General features: G+C 35.7%; 2 protein-coding genes and 1 long non-coding RNA gene across 6 annotated transcripts; 2 read left to right on the top strand and 1 right to left on the bottom strand.

Annotated features, from left to right (window-relative positions):
• Positions 1-2,526: 2,526 nt before the first annotated feature.
• On the top strand, positions 2,527-9,190 carry LOC140979012 (uncharacterized). 4 transcript variants are annotated; one of them, XM_073444364.1, is made up of 8 exons: positions 2,527-2,628; positions 2,753-2,854; positions 3,402-3,974; positions 4,777-7,034; positions 7,121-7,390; positions 7,461-7,541; positions 8,123-8,234; positions 8,314-9,190. In XM_073444364.1, exons 3-8 carry the CDS (start codon positions 3,455-3,457, stop codon positions 8,532-8,534), a joined length of 3,462 nt encoding a protein of 1,153 aa, XP_073300465.1. In that variant the 5' UTR covers positions 2,527-2,628; positions 2,753-2,854; positions 3,402-3,454; the 3' UTR covers positions 8,535-9,190. The 4 variants fall into 4 exon arrangements, with proteins under 4 accessions (XP_073300465.1, XP_073300464.1, XP_073300463.1 ...); XM_073444363.1 differs by having other exon boundaries at positions 2,532-2,854; positions 8,314-8,380; positions 8,521-9,190; XM_073444362.1 differs by having other exon boundaries at positions 2,532-2,854; positions 8,314-8,380; positions 8,818-9,178.
• Positions 9,191-9,268: 78 nt separating this feature from the next.
• On the bottom strand, positions 9,269-10,268 carry LOC140979013 (uncharacterized). Its single transcript, XM_073444365.1, has 2 exons — positions 10,119-10,268; positions 9,269-9,734 (listed from the first exon to the last, which is right to left on the bottom strand). Exon 2 carries the CDS (start codon positions 9,679-9,681, stop codon positions 9,499-9,501), a length of 183 nt encoding a protein of 60 aa, XP_073300466.1. The 5' UTR covers positions 9,682-9,734; positions 10,119-10,268; the 3' UTR covers positions 9,269-9,498.
• Positions 10,269-16,399: 6,131 nt separating this feature from the next.
• LOC140979468 (uncharacterized) lies at positions 16,400-17,312 on the top strand. The gene is made up of 2 exons (XR_012175743.1): positions 16,400-16,635; positions 16,970-17,312. It is a non-coding gene; the product is annotated as an uncharacterized lncRNA (long non-coding RNA).
• The last annotated feature ends 3,822 nt before the right edge of the window (positions 17,313-21,134 follow it).

The following is a 21,134-nucleotide window of genomic DNA, read 5'->3' as shown; positions in this document are numbered from 1 at the left end:
TGTCAATTTCGGTACATGCCTAACTTTTTTGATTTTTCAGACAGATCTATTTGACATCTTCATCCGGACATCACCCATACCAACTATTTCCAAAGGTTTTCCATCAGCAAGGAAAACTTTTCCGTAATCCGTAATCGTCAGTGATGTAATTATCGAATACATCACGATTATCAGTGGTATGAAACGAAGCTCATGAGTCCATAACCCAAGAATCAATCGGGCTTTCTATGGATAGTAGTAGAGCATCATGTATCTCCTCAGTAACAACATTTGCATTATTCTATTGATTTGAATTTCTTTTTCAAGTGACCAGTTTCACCACAACTCCAGCACTTCAAATTCTTTTCAAAGTTGCTTTTGTCTTTTTCATTTCTTGACTTGGACCTACCGCGCCATCGGTTTGAACTATTTTCGCCACTCATGTCCCTTCCTCTGTTCTCGAGATTTAAAGCAGATCTCAATGATGTTCATTCACCCGAATTCGTCCTGCAAAATTCTTCAGCAAGAATTTGATCTCTGACATCATTGAATTATAGCTTCTTTTTCCAACAGAGTTGCTAACCGCTGCACGCATTTGTTCCCAAATATTTGGTAAAAACGCCAAAAGAATAAGTGCACGAATCTCATCATCAAATTTAATTTCAACTGATGTTAGCTGAGAAAAAATCGTGTTGAATTCATTGATGTGTTTAGCCACCAAAGCACATTCTCCCATTTTAAAGTTGAATAACTTTTTCATGAGATGTATTGTGTTGTTTGCTGATGGATTCTAGTACATGTCTGATAAAATGGATATCATCTCTTTTGTGGTTTGTGCCTCTGCTATGTTATGTGCCACATTCTTTGTTAGGGTCAATCGTATCACACGTATCACCTGTCGGTCAAGGAGCTCCCAATCATCATCCTCCATTTTTTCCGGCTTCTTTCCTGATAGAGGTTGATGCAGCTTCTTGCTATACAAATGATCTCTAATCTGTAACTGCCAGAACGAAAAATCTGTTCCGTCGAACTTGTTGATTCCTGGTCTCGATCCATCATATCCGGCTATCGCTTCTCTAGCCTTAGCAAAAAATCTTTAAAAAAATTTCTGATGTGGAAGATCAAACAAAGCTGCAACCACATAGCATACTCAAAATTCTAAGAAATTTTACAACAAGGCTCTGATACCAGTTGTTGGGTAATTACACCGAAATGATGGCGATCATGATGATAATATAGTAATAAAAATTGCGGAATAAAATAATCAGCAAGAACACAAAGATTTATGTGGTTCACCCAAGATAGGCTACATCCACAGAGTTACTGCAAATCTTTATTGGAAGAAATATTACAAGTACATACAACAGTCAATCTCACCACAAGTATAACCGAGAAAATATTTTCTCTAACTCACACAAGAGAACAAAAAAACTCTTTTTTTCTTTACTCTTTTTATTTTATGATGCTTAGAAAAGCTTTTGATTGGGGTGAGTTTAAAGTGCAAATGATGCACTTATTTATAGGTGCTATCCTCCGTATGAACAAAAATAACCAATTTCTTCTTCTGTAGACATCAAGTTTGACACGGTTATTTTGTTGACAAAATCCATTTGCAATCTTATCCCCATTAATGAAGGTGGCCCTCTCAACAAGTTGGTTTATTGGCCTTTCAGGCAAGAAATGTCAAGAAGGCATTAGAATGGCATGAGCTGATCAAATTCTCACATCGGATTCCTGCTTTCTTGTTAACGGGCGAACGAGGTGGCATCCTTCGAGCTATTATTTTCTACGTAACTAGACCATAACCAGCAAAAAATGCAATCAAAAAACTACACATGGAGTGAGAACTGTTAGAAATTTCATGTATAGTGTGTATTTCAATATTCGAATTCGAGATCGAATTTGAACATGTATATTTACAAAAATATACTTATTTTCATAAATCACTTGTAAAAGTATTTCATCGGGAAAAAAGTAAAGTAAAATTAATTAAATAATGTTAAGAAATTGTTAAAAATAATAACCTAACCTATGAATCAAATGTAGTTTAATTGTTAAATTGAAAAATTCATATATAAATATAAGAGGGAAACAACATTTTTTATCAATTAACTTACAAATGTTAAATTTTTGATAAAGTTGTTCATAAATCACAATTTTAGTAAACGGACTTGGATTTTTTTTAACGGAATGTTGACACAACATCAGACACATTAGCAATGTCTAGTGACATGTCACTTTTTTCTGCTACCATCACATTATTGTTTGATGTCATGTCAATATTTTGGTGAAATGATCTAAAGTTAAAAAATCTGTAAATTAGTTGATCAAAACTGACAGTTGAACAATATAATACAAAATCGAAAAATATATAAATTATCACAATAAAAATGTTGTTCTCTCAATATAATATAATCAAAATAATATATTTATCAAAAGAGGGAAAAAAAATAGTCAAATAATTTAAAAACAATTTTCCAATATGATCCACAATTTTCCAATATGATCCGAAACCGACCCGACCATATTTATACGGATCGCCGTTCCCTCGAGTTCCCACGGTTCGCCCTAAAATTTCCCTCCAATTATTATTCCTCCACAACTATATCGTAGAATCTTCTTTTTCGGAGAATCCCAGGAGTTGAGTCGGTAAATCTTTTGTCTTCACCGCACTCTCGGTGCACTAATCTCTTTTAAATTTACAGATTTTTCAATAATTTTTTGTTTGAAAGATCGGGTTTGCTCTTGTTTTCGCGTGAAATGGGTACTTTAGGAGGTGTAGAAAATGGCAATCACATCAATTCAACAAAGAATGATTTGGATAAATGTTTGAGCAACGTCGAGACGCAGCAAGTTGACAGACAGTATTCTCCTGGTAATTTTTCAATTCCTCGTGTTTGTAATTTCAGTCAGTTCCAATTGATGCATGGCTGTCTTGGCTCATGTAGATTTAGGTTTATGTTATTTTCTAACGGTGAACAGGGCTTATGTACCAAAATATTACAATTTTATCCTCGCACACGGCACACCCACCCCCAGCCGCGTGAGTTGTGAACTACATTTATGTTCGGTAAATTTGTGATTTTGCATAAGAAAAGATTGTGCATTCGGTTCTTAGGAAATGATTTTGTCTAATTTCCTGAGGTTACCGAGGGTTGTTTGCATAGGACACACAATGTCCTAATTAGGTTTATGTTGTATATATACATACAATATATTTATATGTTTATGTATAAATTGGATTTACTAATGAGTTTCCATCATTATAAGAAAATATATAGCCGAAGATGCAACTTGGATCTTTAACATTATGTTCTGGAAAATTATTTTGGACCAACTTTTTTTCCTTGGTACTATTATGGAAAAACTTCCTGCCGTTTGCATTTCTCCGACTTAACCTTCTTTTGTTACATGCACATTAGGTGGTGATTTAAGAGTTGGTGGAGCTGACGATTTTCACTATCCCTCCGGTAAAATGCCAGTCGATGATAATTTTCTATTGGAAGATGAATTCGAGACTCAGTTAGTGGATCTTGTTGGCGAGACTCAGTTGGTGGATCTTGTTGGGGAGACTCAGTTGGTGGATGTTACCGAGGAGACTCAGCCGTGTTATCTGGCTAGGGAAACACAATTGATGGATGTTGCCTTGGAAACTCAAGTTTTGGATGACTTTGATTCTGTTAACCATGCACCCACTCAGTTGCTCGATCAATCCGATGAAACTCAAGTGTTGGATGATATTTATTATGTTAATATCCCTACCGAGTTGTTTACTGCAACCAATATTGAAGTTTCTGATGCTAGTGACAATGATAAAGCAAATAAAACCGTGGGCAGGTGTGATACCCAGCAATTATCTCCAGATGATTCCTTGAAGGGCAATGACAGGGATCTAGCCACACATGTGAAGACGGTGGATGCTAACTCTGGCAAACAAGGTGACTCTGTTTGTGGAACACCATCTGATTGCTTCACTGCTGAAGAGCATAATTCAGGTAACTTTTGCTTTGATTGTTGCTCCATTTATTTTTATATATTTTGGTCTCAGTCCCCCAGTATTTAATGTGTAGTGTTAATTTTTTCATGTCGTTTTATCATCTTATTTTGCCTGTACTGTTTATTTTGTCAGGGCCTGTATTGAAACCACTTTCTGCCCTTTGTATAAAAAAGTTACTTTATGCTATGAAATTTCCTGTGCAAAAATCACAAAATTATTTTTCCCCCTTCATTGCTCGATGTGTTTCATATCTTCAGTTCATTTTTGAGCTTACAACGTTTTGTCTTCCAACTTCTTGTGTATTATTGCTTATTTATGTAAGACATATTTTCAAACAAACACAAAGGAGTCAATATAAATGGATATGCTCGATAATTGTGCAAGTTTATTCTTGTAACTTAATCCACTATTTATTTAAAAAAACACATGGAAAGTAGAAAATATGTGTTGCTTTATATACTTGTACAGTGAGCTTTCCGCATTCGCAAAATATCTGTCTTCATATTGTTTAATAGGATTTTTAATCCTGTATCCCTTGTCACAATATTTGCTTTGATATCTTTAATTTGTATTTCAGTCCTTTGTACCTTCTCCATCAGGGAAATTCAGCTGAATGAATTATGGGCAAGATCTTGTCTGCCTTGTCCTCATTGCTTTGTTCTTTGCATTCAGTTAATTCTTCTAATTGTCATATACAGAAAGCATTTGCCACTTTTTCTTGGGTTAAAGCATTCGATTGACGATATGTGCGAATAGGAAGCTGTTGTTTCCCCTTTGATTACAATAACATCTTGTTTCAGGATCTTTTTGCAGAGATTTTACCTCAATTCGTGCTTCATCAGTTAGAGCCTCAGGTTTGGCCGCTGTTGCCCGAGGAGCCAGTAGTAATTCGTGTTCCTTACGTAGTGAAAAATCTTCTTTGGAACAACAGAGGTGTGAGCAAGAAGTTACATTTCATAGCGGAGATTTGTTTAATTTTGGCAGGAAGAACGATGAGGAATGCAGTTGGAATGGGAATGATGAAAGCAGTAAAAAACTAAGAGGTCCAATTCGCAAGGGTAGTAATATTATGAGGAAACTTTTTACAGAGGATAGAGTTGTTGAAGTTTGTCAGTCAGAGGCTGACATTAACCAGACAGATGACAATCTTAACATGTCTGAGTTAGATGCATCTGAAAATCACTTGGCTGGTTTAAGTTATGTCAACTCTGAGGAACCTGGAGATTTATCACAAGCCAATGCACTTGAGGTCGTGGACAGGTTTCTTGAACTTAATGTCATGGAGCATGATCAAAGCAGAGGCTACAGAATTCACATGGCAGAAAAACCAAAGGTAATCAACAGAGTAAAAGGTTCTCTAGATTTGGCAAAAAACTCTGTTCTCAAAAGTACTGATGTAGAATGCAGAGCTTATGAATGGGATGATAACCGCGAAGATGAAGGTGGGGGAGATTTTTTCCAGAAGAAAAAGGAACTCTTCTTTGACAACAGAAGTCCACAGGAGGGAACCTATTTGGAAACTTGGAAATCTGGCTCTGCTGACCTTATAAAAATCAAGACTGGTGGAGATCATGGAATTGAAAAGAACCAAGCTTACGATAAGAAGTTAGGAGACCCAGCCTACACAGATTCAGGGGCGATGTTGCATCAAAGGAAAAGAGCAAAGGGAAAATCATTTCATTGCAGAGATGAGGTGTTGCACAAGAATCTTAAGAAGGATTTGGATAATCAGTCAAACTTGGCATCTGGGCACAAGTTGACTGATAATGATAGTAGCAGGGATATTTCAGACCTGAAAAATATAGGTCCTGATACTCAAATAGCTGCGGAAGTGTTAGGAACTTTCTGTTTTGAGCTGCATCCAGTGAACACTAATAGCGATGTTCCTGATGAAGGCATTGGTCCAATTACAAAGGCATCTGCAGAAAATCAGTTTAGTGTTGGCGTTGTCACTAGACAAGCCAAACGTGTGATGAGGACCAGCAGCAACATGAGTAATGCCTCTACTCTTTCATTAGTAAAACAAACTAAAAACACTAGGAAGTGGTGTGATGCAGAGCTGAGGAGGGCAGAACAAAGGAGGCTTGCAGATGTCAATGACGATTTTGTCTTATACGGCAAGGAATGCCTGAGCACCATACCTCCTAGAATGAAAGAGCAGAAGGTAGGAAGAGCTAAGAAAAAGAACAACATTCAAGAGAGTGATCCATATCAGAATGTGGAGTTAACGGATCCTTCTGTGCCAGTGGCTCATCGAACTAGGAGAGGCAGAAAATTGGATGGCTCAAAGGCTCAAGGAAATGTATTTCATGCGAGGGAGGAGATAAATGATCTGATAAGTGCTCGTGTACTCAGAAAAAGTAGAACAGCTGCCAATGATGAAAATGCTGAAATGGGTACCTTCAAGAATTTTAGAAAGGCGAGATCAAATTTGGTTAAGGAATCAAATAAAAAATATGTTGGTATGCCCAGTTCATCAGAACCAAAAAGATCTTCTCTAGAGTTTCCAGATCGAAAAAGAACTCGACAAAAGGCATTCTTAGATGAGGAAGAAATTGATGCACAATGTAATGAAAGTTTAAAAAGATCAAGAGACAATGGAAGTACAAGGAATAATGTTGATCATAGAGGTTCTGATCATGGGAAGGTGACAGCAAGTTTACATGACACAGTTGATCCCCGCACATCCAAGCAATGTGATGGGATGAGTGATGCGAAGACCTCAAAATCTTCTGAAGGTGCAGAAACTGTTGACAGTCGAGATGCATCTCCAAGTGAAAGATTGAAAACACCCATGTCAACTTGTACTACACCTGCTACTTGTGCGACACAAATAAATAATGTATCTCCTATCTGTATGGGGGATGAGTATCACAAGCAGTCTTGCAGGAAGAACCTGTCTAAACTGTCTTTTATAAAAGAAATTAATAGCTTAATGACTGACATGTCAGTACCATTTAGTGAAATGAAAGACTTGAGAAAGAGGAAAGATACCGCAAATATCAGAGTCTTGTTTAGCCAACACCTAGATGTGGATGTTGTCAAACAGCAGAAAAAGGTATTTAGTAAATTGCTATTGGATCCTTCAATTTGTGCAAGTTGGTGTAGATCTTTTAGTTATTTGGTTACTTTTCTGTGTCACAGGTTTTGGCTAGGCTGGGAGCTTCTGATGCTTCTTCCATGTCAGATGCTACACATTTTGTAGCTGATGAATTTGTCCGCACCAGAAATATGCTTGAAGCAATTGCTTTTGGAAAACCAGTAGTGACACACTTATGGCTTGAAAGCTGTGGACAAGTTAGCTGTTTTGTTAATGAGAAAAATTACATTCTCAGAGATCCAAGAAGAGAAAAAGAATTTGGCTTCAGTATGCCTGTATCTCTGTCAAGAGCTAGTCAGCATTCCCTTCTACAGGTATGTATCTGATTGTCGCATAAAATGATATGCTCTAACCATGCTGTACTAAAAATGATCTTGGTTGCAGGGTCAAAAAGTTTTTGTCACCCCAAATACAAAGCCCGGCAAAGACATTATAACAAACTTGGTCAAGGCAGTTCATGGTTTGGTATGTGATCATTCTTGAGATTTTTCTTTTCTGATAATTTTAGCTTAGTTGTTTCATTATGAGTGTTTTATGATCCTCACTTCCTGTGCGTAGTTACTAGTTAGCATTAGTTAACTTAGCCCTGTTCACTTCTTTGCAAATTCTGGGGGTGGGTGTATCACTCCAAGGTGCTAGAAACGGAGCAATCAATTTCCTTGACTACTGGTGGGTTGTTAAATTGTACTCGTAGCTCACTGGATCTTAAAACTATTGCCTAAGTATATGATTTTAAGCTCTCGAATTATTTTCCAATCTCCTCTTTGCCTTCTTGATTTTTAGATCTCATAATTTAGCATCTCTCCTATTATATAAATGGGCACTCGTTGATTACTGCTTGAATGTGTAAGGATTGAATTCTGTCGCATTCATTCCATGGCAACACATTAAAAACTATTTGCTCTGTGCGTTTTAGTTCAGTGTATAAGGTTTTATGCACCTTCTTTTACTTGTGGCTTCTCTGATAAATGCAACGACAAAGGGTGAGAGTGCTCTACATGGAACCATTTTAGAATGGATTATGATACTTTGTGCATTTCTAACAGGCGGTGGAGAGACTTGGAAGATCAGCATTGAAAGATGAAAAACTTCCAGACGATCTTTTGATTATATCTTGTGAAGAAGACTATGACCTCTGTGTGGCTTTTCTCGAGAAAGGTTGAAACACGTACCTTCAAAGAATCATCGCTTCTGAATGTAATGTAAAGATGACCACTTAGTAGCCATTTATGTGCAGGTGGCGCTGTTTACAGTTCAGAGCTATTACTGAATGGAATAGTTAAACAGAAGCTGGAATATGAAAGGTTTGTCTCTTCTGTTATTGCTGAATTTGCCATTATAATCTTTCCCTGTAGTAAATATATCACTTGGATTGGAATTGACCAGAGAATCCGACTTGTCACTTTACTTATGATTTTCCCTTTCAAATTTATTCTGCATTTAGCGTTATTCTTCTAATGATGGATGTATGTGGCGTGTTCCATGATGAGATATGGCGGTGATTGGTGAATGTTAACATGTGAGACGCGCTGGATATTTAGCACATATGTATCAGAAGATATGACCAAGTATAGCAGAAAAATTAAGTTGCAGTACTTGTTTCTACTCTGGTTCTCTTCTCGACTTTTGGAGGGTGGTTTATCTTGCCATCACCTGTTTTCTAATGGATTTGGATTTGACATGGGTGCCAGTCTGCCAGAGATCTGTTTTTGTGTTAACGCTTGTTTATTTTTTGTTGCAGGCATCGTCTTTTTGTAGATCGAGTCAAAAGGACTCGCTCCACAGTATGGGTGAGAAAGAACAACAAACATCATGTAACAAAACAAAGATGAGGACCCTTTTGTTTCTTGCAAACCTCGCACATAGTTTTGGAAGCGTAGTAGTGTAAATTTGTGCATCAACTAGTCAAGTATTTTTCCTTTCTTAGTACAAGTTCTTTCCTTATGTGTTGGGTGCATACATGAGTATAATGTATTTCATGTGTGTAATACATTTTTATTCGCACGATGTAACATACTTGGTTTAGTTTATTAGTTATAATATTCCATAAACTTATATCAAACAATAACCAAAAAATGAAGCATGAGATAGGATAATATGATATTGTGTAGTCTTGTATGATATTTTCTATAAGCTTGTATCAAACAGTTAATCTTGTATGAAACATGAGATTGAATAGTATGATATTCTCTATAAGCTTGTAACATTCTAGTTCTGTCAAATACTGAGAAATATATTCAAACGATAATGTTTCCATTAAAAGGATTGTCGATGACAAAATCTGACAGCATCCAAACTCCAAAACTAAGATTCTAGTCAACGTAACAAACCTGTTTATCCGAGCAACAAAAAAAATATAGTGTTCATTGAGGCAGAACAAAAGCATCGGCAGGACCCGTCGACTCGCCACCTTCGAGGTCTCTCACTTCATCTTCGCCTCGGTAAACAGAACATGACGATTCACTCGAGGATCGTACTTCCGAAACTCAAGTTTGATGTTGCTGGTGTGGAGCCTCTTGGTCTTCTTCACCACGTAGAAGAATCCAGTCCCAGCAGCCGAAACCAGCCTCACCAACATAGTGGCCTTCTTCTTCTTGTCTCCCATTATCACTTTACTATCAGGCCAAAAATAGATGAACCCGCGTAAGAGTCGATATCCTTATCCAAAATACATAATAATTTATAGGGAGCAAAAAACACAACCCAAAGACCCGTATAACACCCACACTACTCCAAAACACATGAATCTTAAAACTAAGCTAAATGATCAACAAAAAACTTAGTCAAAGAAGCAAATAACATCTTGCCACATGGAATTCACCCGCTATTAGTTTCCGACACAAAATACTAATAAACAATTCTTTTTCATCAAATTTCGGCTCAAATTTGAGAAAGCGGCATCAATCAGTAAAAAGCTCTTTCAGGAATACCATCAAACATGTAATGCACGTGACATACAGACACAACGAGAACATCATCCGCCCCGATAATCATGGGGTGTAAGAGAGCATGTGTTCGCGCGCGCGAATATTAGAAAATTACCAGCGTCAAACAGATTGCGAGAGAGGAGAACGAGTTAGCGTCAGCTCGCCAAATAATGGCAGGAAGGAAGAATGGGGACAGAATTTAACAGTAGGAATTGGGCCGGGCAATCAACACTTGCTCAAGCCCAATAAATTTTGTACTGGGCTATATATACACTTTTAGGACTTACTTCACTCGCGCGTCATAAACGATCCCCTTAAAACATGGGCCATAGTTATGGCTCAACAGCCCAGTGATTCCACCCTTCCGTGGTAACGATAGTGTAACGTCCAAAAATCTGGTTACATATACCGCATGAATGAAAAATTTTAAATTGTTAAATTAATTTAATTAAATGATTTTGGATGCATGAATGATATATTTTGATTGAATAAATGATTAATTGTGTAATTTTGCTTGATTTCATAATTTAAAAATTTTCAGATGAATTTCGGTGGTTGACCGAGGACAGAAGATCAGAGACGATTGAGGTGTTAAAGATTTAAAAGTTAAAATTTTATTTTTAGTTAAAAAATATTTATTTTAAATAATTTAAAAATTTTAGTATTTTTAGGATCAAATTTAAATCAATTAGTGGGAGCAAAGAATTTATGTTATTTATATGATATTTTTGGAAATAGGTGTTTTTAAATCTTTTAATTTGAAGCCTAGTGATTTTATTAATCTTAATGAGCCTAATTAATTTATTAAAAGCTATGATTAATTACGTACGTTAATTAAGTGTTTAGAAAGTATTTTTTTAAAAAATAATTAGACCCTAAAACTTAAACACACGAACACCTAAACACACCTACACGCACACACACAGTTCACGTAGAAGTGCAGCGGCCAATGCTTGCCAAGGGAGTTTTTATTTTTTATTTTTCCATCGTTCCTCCTTGTTCTTCCCCGTTCTTCCTTCTAGCAATGATCACTCGACTCCCTTGCATCCTAAGTTGGGTTTTTCGGTGGGTTTTGTCGAGAAAAAAGGGTAGAAATCATCCTCCATTCGTCACTGACGCTCCACCGCACTGATATTCGTATTTCGAGCGTTTTAAACGTAAAGAAACGTTCTAAACCCTTCTTTTTGCATCATTCAAACCACATTATGCATGTTTAATGTTTTGTTTCATGAATAACATCTATGGTTTTTGTTTTATAAAGTTGTGACGCATTATATATCGTATCGACGTCTTAACGAATATTTTGGACGGTTATTGATGCAAGGGAATGTTGCTTCCATAGGGGACGCTTGGGAGGGATGTCTAGATGTTAGATGTATGGTTTTACAAGGTGTTAATGGTCTGGAAGTCGAGCCAAAGGGCTGAGAGGAGGGCCACAACGGCTGCACGCGTGCTGTCGCCGAGGGGAGTGCGCGACTTCGCCTTTTTTTGGAGCTCACCTTTGGGTCACGGTTTGGGCCAAGGGTTGGGGCTAGAGAAGGGCTGCACGGGGGGCTTGGTCGAGGGTTGAGGAGTGCCTAAGGTAGTGGCTAAGGACTGGAGTCGGGAGGAGAAACGTGGGACGCATGGGCTCGCACGAGAGGCTAGGGGCGCGCGAGTTGTGGTAACGTTATTTTTCTAGATTTTAGGGACTTCCAACATCTTAAAACATTTATATTATATGTTTATGAAATTTTATGATGAAACGTTAACGCTAAAAGACGTCTGCATGCTTGGTTTAAAAGAAAACGATTTATATATGCTTGGATTTTTATAAGTGATGAAAATACGAAAGGTTGAAGGAGGTGAATTGATTGTGACTAATACGATGACACGATGACACTATGATATAATGATATGTAAGGCCAAGGCTCAGCTAATGGGTGAGAGTGTCGCTGATGTCCCCGTCGCCTGGTACCATGGTTATACGTAGATGGATCCATCAACTAATAGCTGATACGAAAGTCACAATTAAGGATCTGAATTCAATGAAAGGGACACATATATGTATATGATGAAAAGAAATATGATATGATATGATGAAAAGAAATATGATATGATATCTTGAAAGAAAAATGTTAAAGTTTATGCATATTCATGAAAAGTTATTTTGGTAAAAGTATTTTCACTGTTGCATGTGATTGTATATGTATTACTTGTTATCATGATTAAGGTTTGCTGAGTCAATAAACTTACTAGGTGTGATCGATGCAGGTGAGCTTGATAATAATGGAGGTCTTGATGGTTGATCTTGCTGGACTGAAGGTGCACACAATCCGAGGACCGGCGCTAGTTTTTCGCAAAATTATGTTTAAGATTTAAGCTACTTTAAAGATTTTTATGCTTATGATGCTTTTGAGAGTTTTTGAGAGGGTGTTAGAGTTAAGGTTATTTTTGAAATAATGTTAGTTTAGGTTGGTTGACGTTTTACGACTTTATGTTTTGAATTAATTTCTTTTGGATTTTCCAATAATAGTCGGTTGATTTATTTTTAAATGGTACAAAAGTATTTTAAAAATATATATGTATGTATAGAATAATTTTGACCGAATGCCTTCGTGGAGAAAAAAAAATTTCTAGTATATTTTAAAGAAAAACGAGTAGTGGACGTTTCAGTGCAACTCAAATATTTTAAACCGAACAGCAGCTCAAGCACCACGGTTCGATCGCTCTACCAAGCAGGGGCAATTATTCCACCCAACAATCTACCTCTCAATAATTGAATTCCTTGTAATCAATGGGAATCGAACCCGTGACCTTGGCTCTGATACTAATTGTAGGACCGAGCGCTTGCCATTTTACCAAAAGCTATAGCTGGTGGTAATGGTGCAACTCAAATCTTTTAAACCGAACAGCAACTCAAGCACCACGGTTCGATCGCTCTATCAAGCAGGGACAATTATTGCACCCAACAAGTGTTATATTAAAAAATTGAGTCGAGTCATGAGATTTGGGTGGAGTAACAGTAGACTCGACCCAAACCTCGCCCCTCAACCAAAACATCAAGCCCTCGACCCACATGTGGCTCGACCCAGGCGTGAAGAGCTCGACCCAACCTGGGTCATGCTTACGACCAAGGTGTTAAGTTGCGACCCAAAATTCAATTTAGGTCGCGGTATGTGTTCGTGTGTGTCCAAATCGATGATGGGGAACAGTTCGAACAAGAAATCAACAAATAGATCTATGACACCCTAATCGAATTTATGAGTCAAGCTCGATCCAATCAAAAATTTAGTGGTAAAATGTAATGTTTAAAAAGCCAACCTACGTAAACCACATGCATGCAAATGAAGTAAATTACATAATTGTTTTATTTAATTGATTTTAAATGCTTACATGATGCATATTAAATGATTTTATGGCATGATTGCATGAGAATTGTAGATTTTATCCGAATATTCAATAATAGGTTGGGGAAAGTAGACCGAGGACGACAGAGATAAAAATAAATATTTTTCAAGGCTTCTTAATATGATTAAAAATGATTAATTTTTTTTTATAAAAATGTTAGAGTTCAAATTATTTTACGAGTCGAGCACGACTATATCCGGGAAACCGATTTTGGGCAAACAAGGGACTTTTAAAATATCAAATGCATTATTTTTTAAAACTAAATTTTATAAAATTTTATTTTTCAATTAAATAAGTGTTATTGGGCCCAATTTAACTAATTTGAGTATGTCCAATTGCTCCTACACTTGAAGGCCCAAAACTTAAGCCCATTAACATGCAAATTAAAATCTATAAAATAGAAAACCTAGGGCTTTTTGCACCCTATCAGCCAAAATATTCTCACACCACACACACTAAAATTCGAAAATATCAAGGAGGAAAAACAAGGAGTCTTCATCGCCCGTTCGTTCCTTTTCGTGCCCCTCGCCGACGATCGTATATTCGAGCGTTTTAAAATGCAAAGGCATGTTTCTAAACTCCTTTGACGCAACATTCAAATCATATTATGCATGTTTTATGTATTTTTCCATGAAATATAATGGAGTTCAAATTGCTTATCGTTTGACAATTATTTTTTTTAAGTTTTGAAAATTTTTACGCGTATATGAACGTGTTATGATTCCCAACGAGTACGCTGCCAACATAGAATGTTTTATGGATAGAAAAAAGACGATTTAAGGTGGAAACGATGGCTGTAATCGAGATTGGCTAGGAAGAAAGAACCTAGGGTTTTCCTCATGGGTTTCATGGCTTGGGTTCGGCTAGGTGGAGGAACCCGTGTGCGGCTCGGCCAGGGCTTGGACAAGGGTCGTGCAGGACGTGGTTCAGTGTAGGAGGAGTCCAAGCCATGTTCAGTGGATGGGGGAAGAGTACATGCGTGCAAGGACTCTCCCCATGCATGCTAGGTGCGATCGCGGGAGTAAGGGCTCGTGACTTGGTTGGGTAGGTCTAGGTTGGTCCAGTAGGGTCTAGGGAGCTTGGTCCGTGGTCAGGGCTTGGGATGCTGCGGCTTGGTCCAAGGCGGCTCGACTAGAGGGAAGCTCGCGCGACTCTTGTTCTTGTGCGCAGGAACTGCGTGCACGTGTTGGGGGGCTCGTGCGTGGTCCAGGAGGATTTGGTAGGGTCCCTAGGAGGTCTAGTCATGGGATGGCTCGGCCATGGTTCAAGGAAATCGAAAGGGGGCTCGATATAGAAGCTAGAGTTCAAATTATTGCTAGGGAAAGGAAAAGAGGTCGAACCATGGTCCACGGGGGTAGGTTCATGGTTCACGAGAGTTGTGTAGGTATTAAAATTCTATGTTTAAAATTTGGGAAGAAAACATTAAATTTTGAATTAATTCGGGAATTAATCGCTTCACGAATTGGTAAATAGGAAATTAAGTCGAAAGCCTCGAATTTAAGCTAAATAAAATATTAAAAGTTAGATTTAAACTTAAATAATTATTTGGGATGGTCTAGAATCAATAAAAGTAAGAAAAATTCAAAAACGAGAAATTTTACGTCTAGAGGCAAAACAGTCATTTACACCTGGGTAGTACGAAAAGGCTTGGCAGCGTTCCAAAAGGTCATAACACATGTTAAATGATATATTATGATGATTTTGATGAAAATATAGAATTTTATGATTTATGATAAAGTTGTGCAATTTTTACTGTTAAAATGCTATTTTTGGAAAGTCGTGGTATTTTATAAAATAAAAGAAAGGAAAAATGTTTTAAAGGATGTGAATTGACTGTGACAAAGAGGATAGAGGATACGTGGGGGATCCGTTTTAACAAGGAACGGTGAACTTACAATTATATGGGAATATCGTGAGAGAAAAGGTCCAAGAGGAAGCCCGTTTACTGGACAAGGCCCCAGAGGGAGCCCAACGATCGTACTTCCATTTTACGTCTGTGTCTATGGCCCGTCTCCATGTGTAATGGTGAGCTAAGACTGATCAGTCGACCAGAGAATAAAAAGCTAGTCACTTTCAAGGATCAAACTTCACCCAAAATGATAAATGATTGAAAGCTTTACTATTTTATGATTTTACGATATATGATTTATTTATGCTTAAAATTATTTTAAATAAAAGTATGATTTTAATGCATGTGCTTGTATATGTATTATTTGTTACTCATGTTTAGGACGTGTTGAGTCATTAGGCTCACTAAGTTTGAATGCTGCAGGTGATGATGATATTGAAGGAAGCGCTGACGCTTGAGTGGATCGAGTACGGCAGTACACTCTCGAGGGACATTTATTTCCGCATTAGCTTGTTAGTTAAAAGTTTTAAAGAATTTTTTGTTGATTTTATTAGAGATTTTATGCTTTATTTTGAAGTTAGTTTTGAACATGTTAAAGGTAGAAGTTGGATTTTAGTAATTGACAATTTTAGGGATTTTTATGCACTCGAGACTTTTAAATTTTAAAAGTATTTTGATTTATGGAAATGTTAAGTTATTTTAAAAGATGATTTTCGACTTTATGCTTTATAAAAAAAATATTTTAGTAGGATTTTAAAGTAAAAAATGGGGGTCGTTTCATAAAATTCAAAATAACAAATCGATTTCTTACAAATACGTGATTCTTTCGTTGGATTTCTTCCATACCAATATGTTATAGACTCATTGTTACAATCTACAACAAGAAATCAAACAAATTTGAAGTGATGCGAAGAAGGATATGAGAATAACGATAACAAGAAATTGGGAAGATTGAGGAGTGGAGTGAGATGTGGTTTGGGTGGCTTGGGTCGTATAAGTTTTTTATTTAATTAAATTTTATTATATATAAAATTAAAATGAAAATTTTAATATTCTAATTAAAAAAATTAAGTTTTAAATAAGTTTAAATAAAGTATAAAAAAGTAAATTACATCTCGGTCCTTCGTTTTTAATAAACCTCCGGGAGTCCCCATTTCCTCATTTTTCCCTTTTATTGCTCACTGTTCCATAAAAGATCTGTCACACGATTCTGTACGCACATTGGAATTTGAAAGTTCCGAAGCAATGGCTTCTCGATCGGTGAAGCTCGTATTCCGGCTTCTGCTGGTGGCGGCGGCGGTGATGGCACTGTATTACGTCGGACGGCCGCTGTACTGGAAAATATCAGCCACCGTTCACGATATTCGTCACAACAAGCAAACTGTTTCTGGAGGTTTTACAAGCTCTCTCTTTCTCTCGATTATAGAATACATGCGTAATTGAATTTGTGCTTAGAATTACGTTGCTTTGAATCTTGAATCAAAGATTTGACATTTCGGAATATTTTTTAGTCATTTTTTTGTTGGCATGATGTGTTTTTGACCTAAAGGCATGAGATCAATTGTGATTTTTGTACTGGAATTTTTGGTGTTGGATTAGTTTGATTGTAATACGGGTAAATTGATCTTGAAACGCGGGAAAAGAAATTTATTTCAGTCGGTTGTCTGTGTAATTTTTACTTTATTCCTATTATTATTTTCATCTTCTTCACATTTTATTACACGCAGGGATTTCGCAAATTGTCGAAGAAGCTCAAAAATCCGTTGGGTGGTTTCATGACGAGTCAGATTCAGGACTACAGGACGATAAGAAATCGGTCTCTGCCAGGAGGTTTCTTTTGGGGCAGGTCCTGTGACATGTTCATGTGTACTCTTTTTACAATTTTGTCCGTGAAATGCTAATGCAGAATGGTTTGTATCAATATAGTCGTCTTTTTATGTTGCTGAACAAATGATCTTTGGTGTTACATTCTAAACAACGTGCATCTCAAAAGATAGATTGTAAAAATGATATGGATTTATTAAATATTGTACTGAGTAGCTAAGTTATATTAGTGGTGAAATTATTTCTGGTGTTTCCGTGATAAAATTACATTTCTTCGCAAGAGATCGTGAAAGCTCTTATTGAGCACTCTCAAACAAGTTGACCAAGTCGGCTATTAAAACCTAAACTTTGGATGATGATTTTCTGTAGAACAATGAGATGATAATGCTGTTTTCAATCTAGAAAAAATCCCTAGTTATTTCACGTTTACACAATCCACTTACATGAAGAAAAGAAGCTATAATTTCAAAGACCTAGGTATACAAGCTGTGTACTATTGGATTAAGCGTTGTACTTGGTCTATGTTATGCACTATGACAATATTCTCCTTTGAAAGCGCATGCATCTCGATTGAATGTGTATACAGTGTTCTGCAGTGGAGTTGTGTACTGTGGTGGGTGAAAATTTTGGTTCACAAACTATTTATCAAATAATGTGAATATTCTTTGAAAGGCCTGGCTCGAGAAAAAGTGAAAGATAGAGATTTCAGTGAGCATGAAGCCCAACAATTTATCGTCTACTGTTCCAGTTACTTTATGCATTCTGAATTTTCTTTTATGATAACTGGTAAACCCCAAATCAGAACTTGTTCAAATTTGAGGGGTTGATTTATTTTTATTTTTCATGTGAGAATTAGTAGTTGCAACACTCTTTTTTATCATTCACTTAATGAAATTTTGTAGATAAAGTATTTAGATAGATTATTGGTTTCTGTGCTCCAAGGTCCAAACGTGTACTTCTTTGCATTCCTTTAAAAGCTGGTTTGGAATGCATAAGGTATAAATGGAGTTTCAGATATAACACCTTAAGTAATAAATGCAGCCATAAGATCATTAGAAGTATAGCACTGCATTTTGTGCCTTGCTTAGTGTGCCAACGCTTAATCCACTACTAACAAGCAGGCATAATACAATGTCTTGCGCTTCATTTTTTTATCCCCACCGGTCCAACTCTATCTATTTAATCTTTGATTATGAAAGAACTGAATTAGTATTGTGCAGTTACGATTAAATTTTTCTGAGAATCTCATTCCTTCATTGGTAATTTGATGGGCCAGAAGTTGTTATTCCCATTTATCATCTTACTTACTGCTTGTTTCCTATATGCCTTGTTCCTGCTCTGTTTTTTTCACCAGGTGATGTTAGATTCTCAAATTGGTTGCTAACTAAGGGATACTAGCCAAGGTACCTATGCTATGTGGTATCTTGTTAGGATATCTCGTGGGGACACATCGACACTCCCTTTTAAGCTGTTAGGATATCTCATTTCTTGAAATATAGTCGTGTTAGAAGCTCTGTTGTTTGCACCCACCTTTCTAAACTCTCGCCTTACTTTCAGTCATCAAATTCGATCAGTTCATTTGTCTTTGTTTTTTTCCCTCCTCCCTCAATCATCATTGCTTCCCCTCCCTCAATGAAATAATCTTCAGAAATTGAATGGAAGAGAAGATTTCATCAAAGATATAATTGTACAGCGGGAGCTGTGGACCTCTGAAGTGCTTTTAGGTACCTAATTATGCTTAAAGTTCTTTCAAAATTCTCCTATTGAACCCACTACTTGAAATGCCTGGAATTTTTTTACCACTTTCCTCTTATTGCTTATGAGTGGATCCATGGCAAACTGGACTGACTATGATAGGATCTTCTGGTTAATGGGGTTTTTGACTTTCCTGAATATCTTTTTATTTTATAACCAAATTAACTTTCAGAATTGGAAAAATATTACCGTGATCTAGTAGAACAAAACGGAAAGATATATTGCAGTAATGAGTCTAATGACTATACATGAGTGAGTTCACCTTGTTTGTAGAAGAAAGGAATAGGATGGAAACAAACATTGGTTCCCTGGTTTGTAATCTCTCACTTGTGTTTGAGTCAATTCTTTAGTACTAACATTTTCTTTTTTCGTGATTCAATGACACTTTGTTTTTCTTTTATTCTTGATTCAAGAAACTCATTGTTTCCTCTATATCTTTGGTCATATATACTCTATATTTTCATGTTACATTCTCATCAAATTATGTTAATTTCTACAAAATCCATTTATGTAGGCTTTAAATATATGAAATTCTATATTGAATTTATTGAAAACAATAATCTCTTGTCACCCATTTGATATTTCGACATTGGCTTTATTATTGTGCACTCTTTCTCAATGCATAAGCAACAAAATACATTGTCGTCACACTGATTTGATATAACTATAAATACGAACAAATGGTAGTGGACCATCTAAAGATTCCCTCCTCTTTGTGTACCAATAATTGATGGCAACAAGTCGGTCCTTCAACATTAGTTCAGATATTTTATTTTTTTAGAAAAATATTTTATTAATAAAACAAATTGTTACTTCAAAATATCATATAAATACATTTATTAAAGAAATGGTTATACATATAAAAAAAACATTTATTCATTTATTGGTTCTAATTCAAACTCGATCGGGTCGAGTTCAATAACGAAAAACTCGAATAGCTGGACGGATTAATTAATCAATCGATCACATAATTTATAGTATTATTTTGTTCATGTGTGATGCTAATTGCTAATGTTGGCTAAAGTAGAGTCAGTTAGGATATGCAATGTGATTTTGTGTCTCTGTGTTGAAGTAGCAACAGATGCCAAGATAACTAAACCATATTATTTCAAATACTTGAGAATATTTTTTTTATAAATGTTGTGGCTGGCATTATAGGCAATATCCAAATTATTTATTTTAAGATGGATACTAATCAATAACATTACATTTTATGCATCTTTTTTATCAAAAAATTTTATGTTGTGGTTAATGTGAAATATAAGTTAATCGCGTTCTTTGTATGTTTATTCTATCATCTATTCCAAATTTCTCTCTTCCTAACTGAAATCAAAGAATTAGTAAGTCTGTTCTGACCAAAAAATAAATGGGTTAGGATTAAGAGCTTATAATCTGATGATTAAGCCGAATGTCTGATGAATAATATATCAAGAGGTCATTTGAATGTATCTAAATCTAAATTAGAGCGTATGTTCTCGTGGGGATTGAAAATGATTTCAATAAATTTGATGCACAACCCAAATTTAATGTGAGGTCGTGAGATATTATTATATTATAAAGTGTGTTATCTTTAATCAATTTCCCATTAAACGTCAAGGGTTCTTTCATTTTCCAATAATCTTTAAAAAAAATATTTAAAATATTCAGATTGCATAAAAATTGAATAAATAAATTATTCTTGGACAGCCATATTTTTTGGTCAATTTATGTGATAAGAGATGCTTCAAGCACAATGGTGGGAATATAGAATAAGCTAATAATGATTTTAATATTTCAATTATTTGTTTTAAACTTTTATTGTAAATGTTGCATGAAAAAGAAATAATGAAAGTGAGAGCCACGCTAAAATTTTCTGTCTGAAAAATGCTCTTTTTAATCTGATGCCTTGAATATAGGGAAAATAATTCATCTAAAGCATCAATAATAAAGGGTACACATTATTTATTTTTTTATTTTTAAAAAGTTGTTTTATATTAAATTTCATCGAGTCTTTCGTCATTTTTCAAGTAAATGACCATCATATTCTTAGTAAGCACAATCCAGACTTTTCCTCTAATATTGTCATATATTCACACATATACTCAACATCGTCGTCGATGCAACTCTTCTGTGACAAATATATATCATTCTATTTATAGAATAATTTATGAGAGAGATAAAATAATCTACCTAATGTAAAAAATCCAAAATTTATAATAAAATACTATTTTTTTTAATAAAATAATTTTCAAACTTAATAATTATCCTATTAATTCTCAATAAATTATGTAAAATATAATCTTTAATATTTTTATTTCTAATATAATATAATAT

Source organism: Primulina huaijiensis, chromosome 6 (genome assembly GCF_012295235.1).
Source record: "Primulina huaijiensis isolate GDHJ02 chromosome 6, ASM1229523v2, whole genome shotgun sequence".
NCBI classification, from domain to species: domain Eukaryota; kingdom Viridiplantae; phylum Streptophyta; class Magnoliopsida; order Lamiales; family Gesneriaceae; genus Primulina; species Primulina huaijiensis.
Note: the sequence above shows the minus strand (reverse complement) of the source record. Positions and strands in the feature narration are given on the sequence as shown.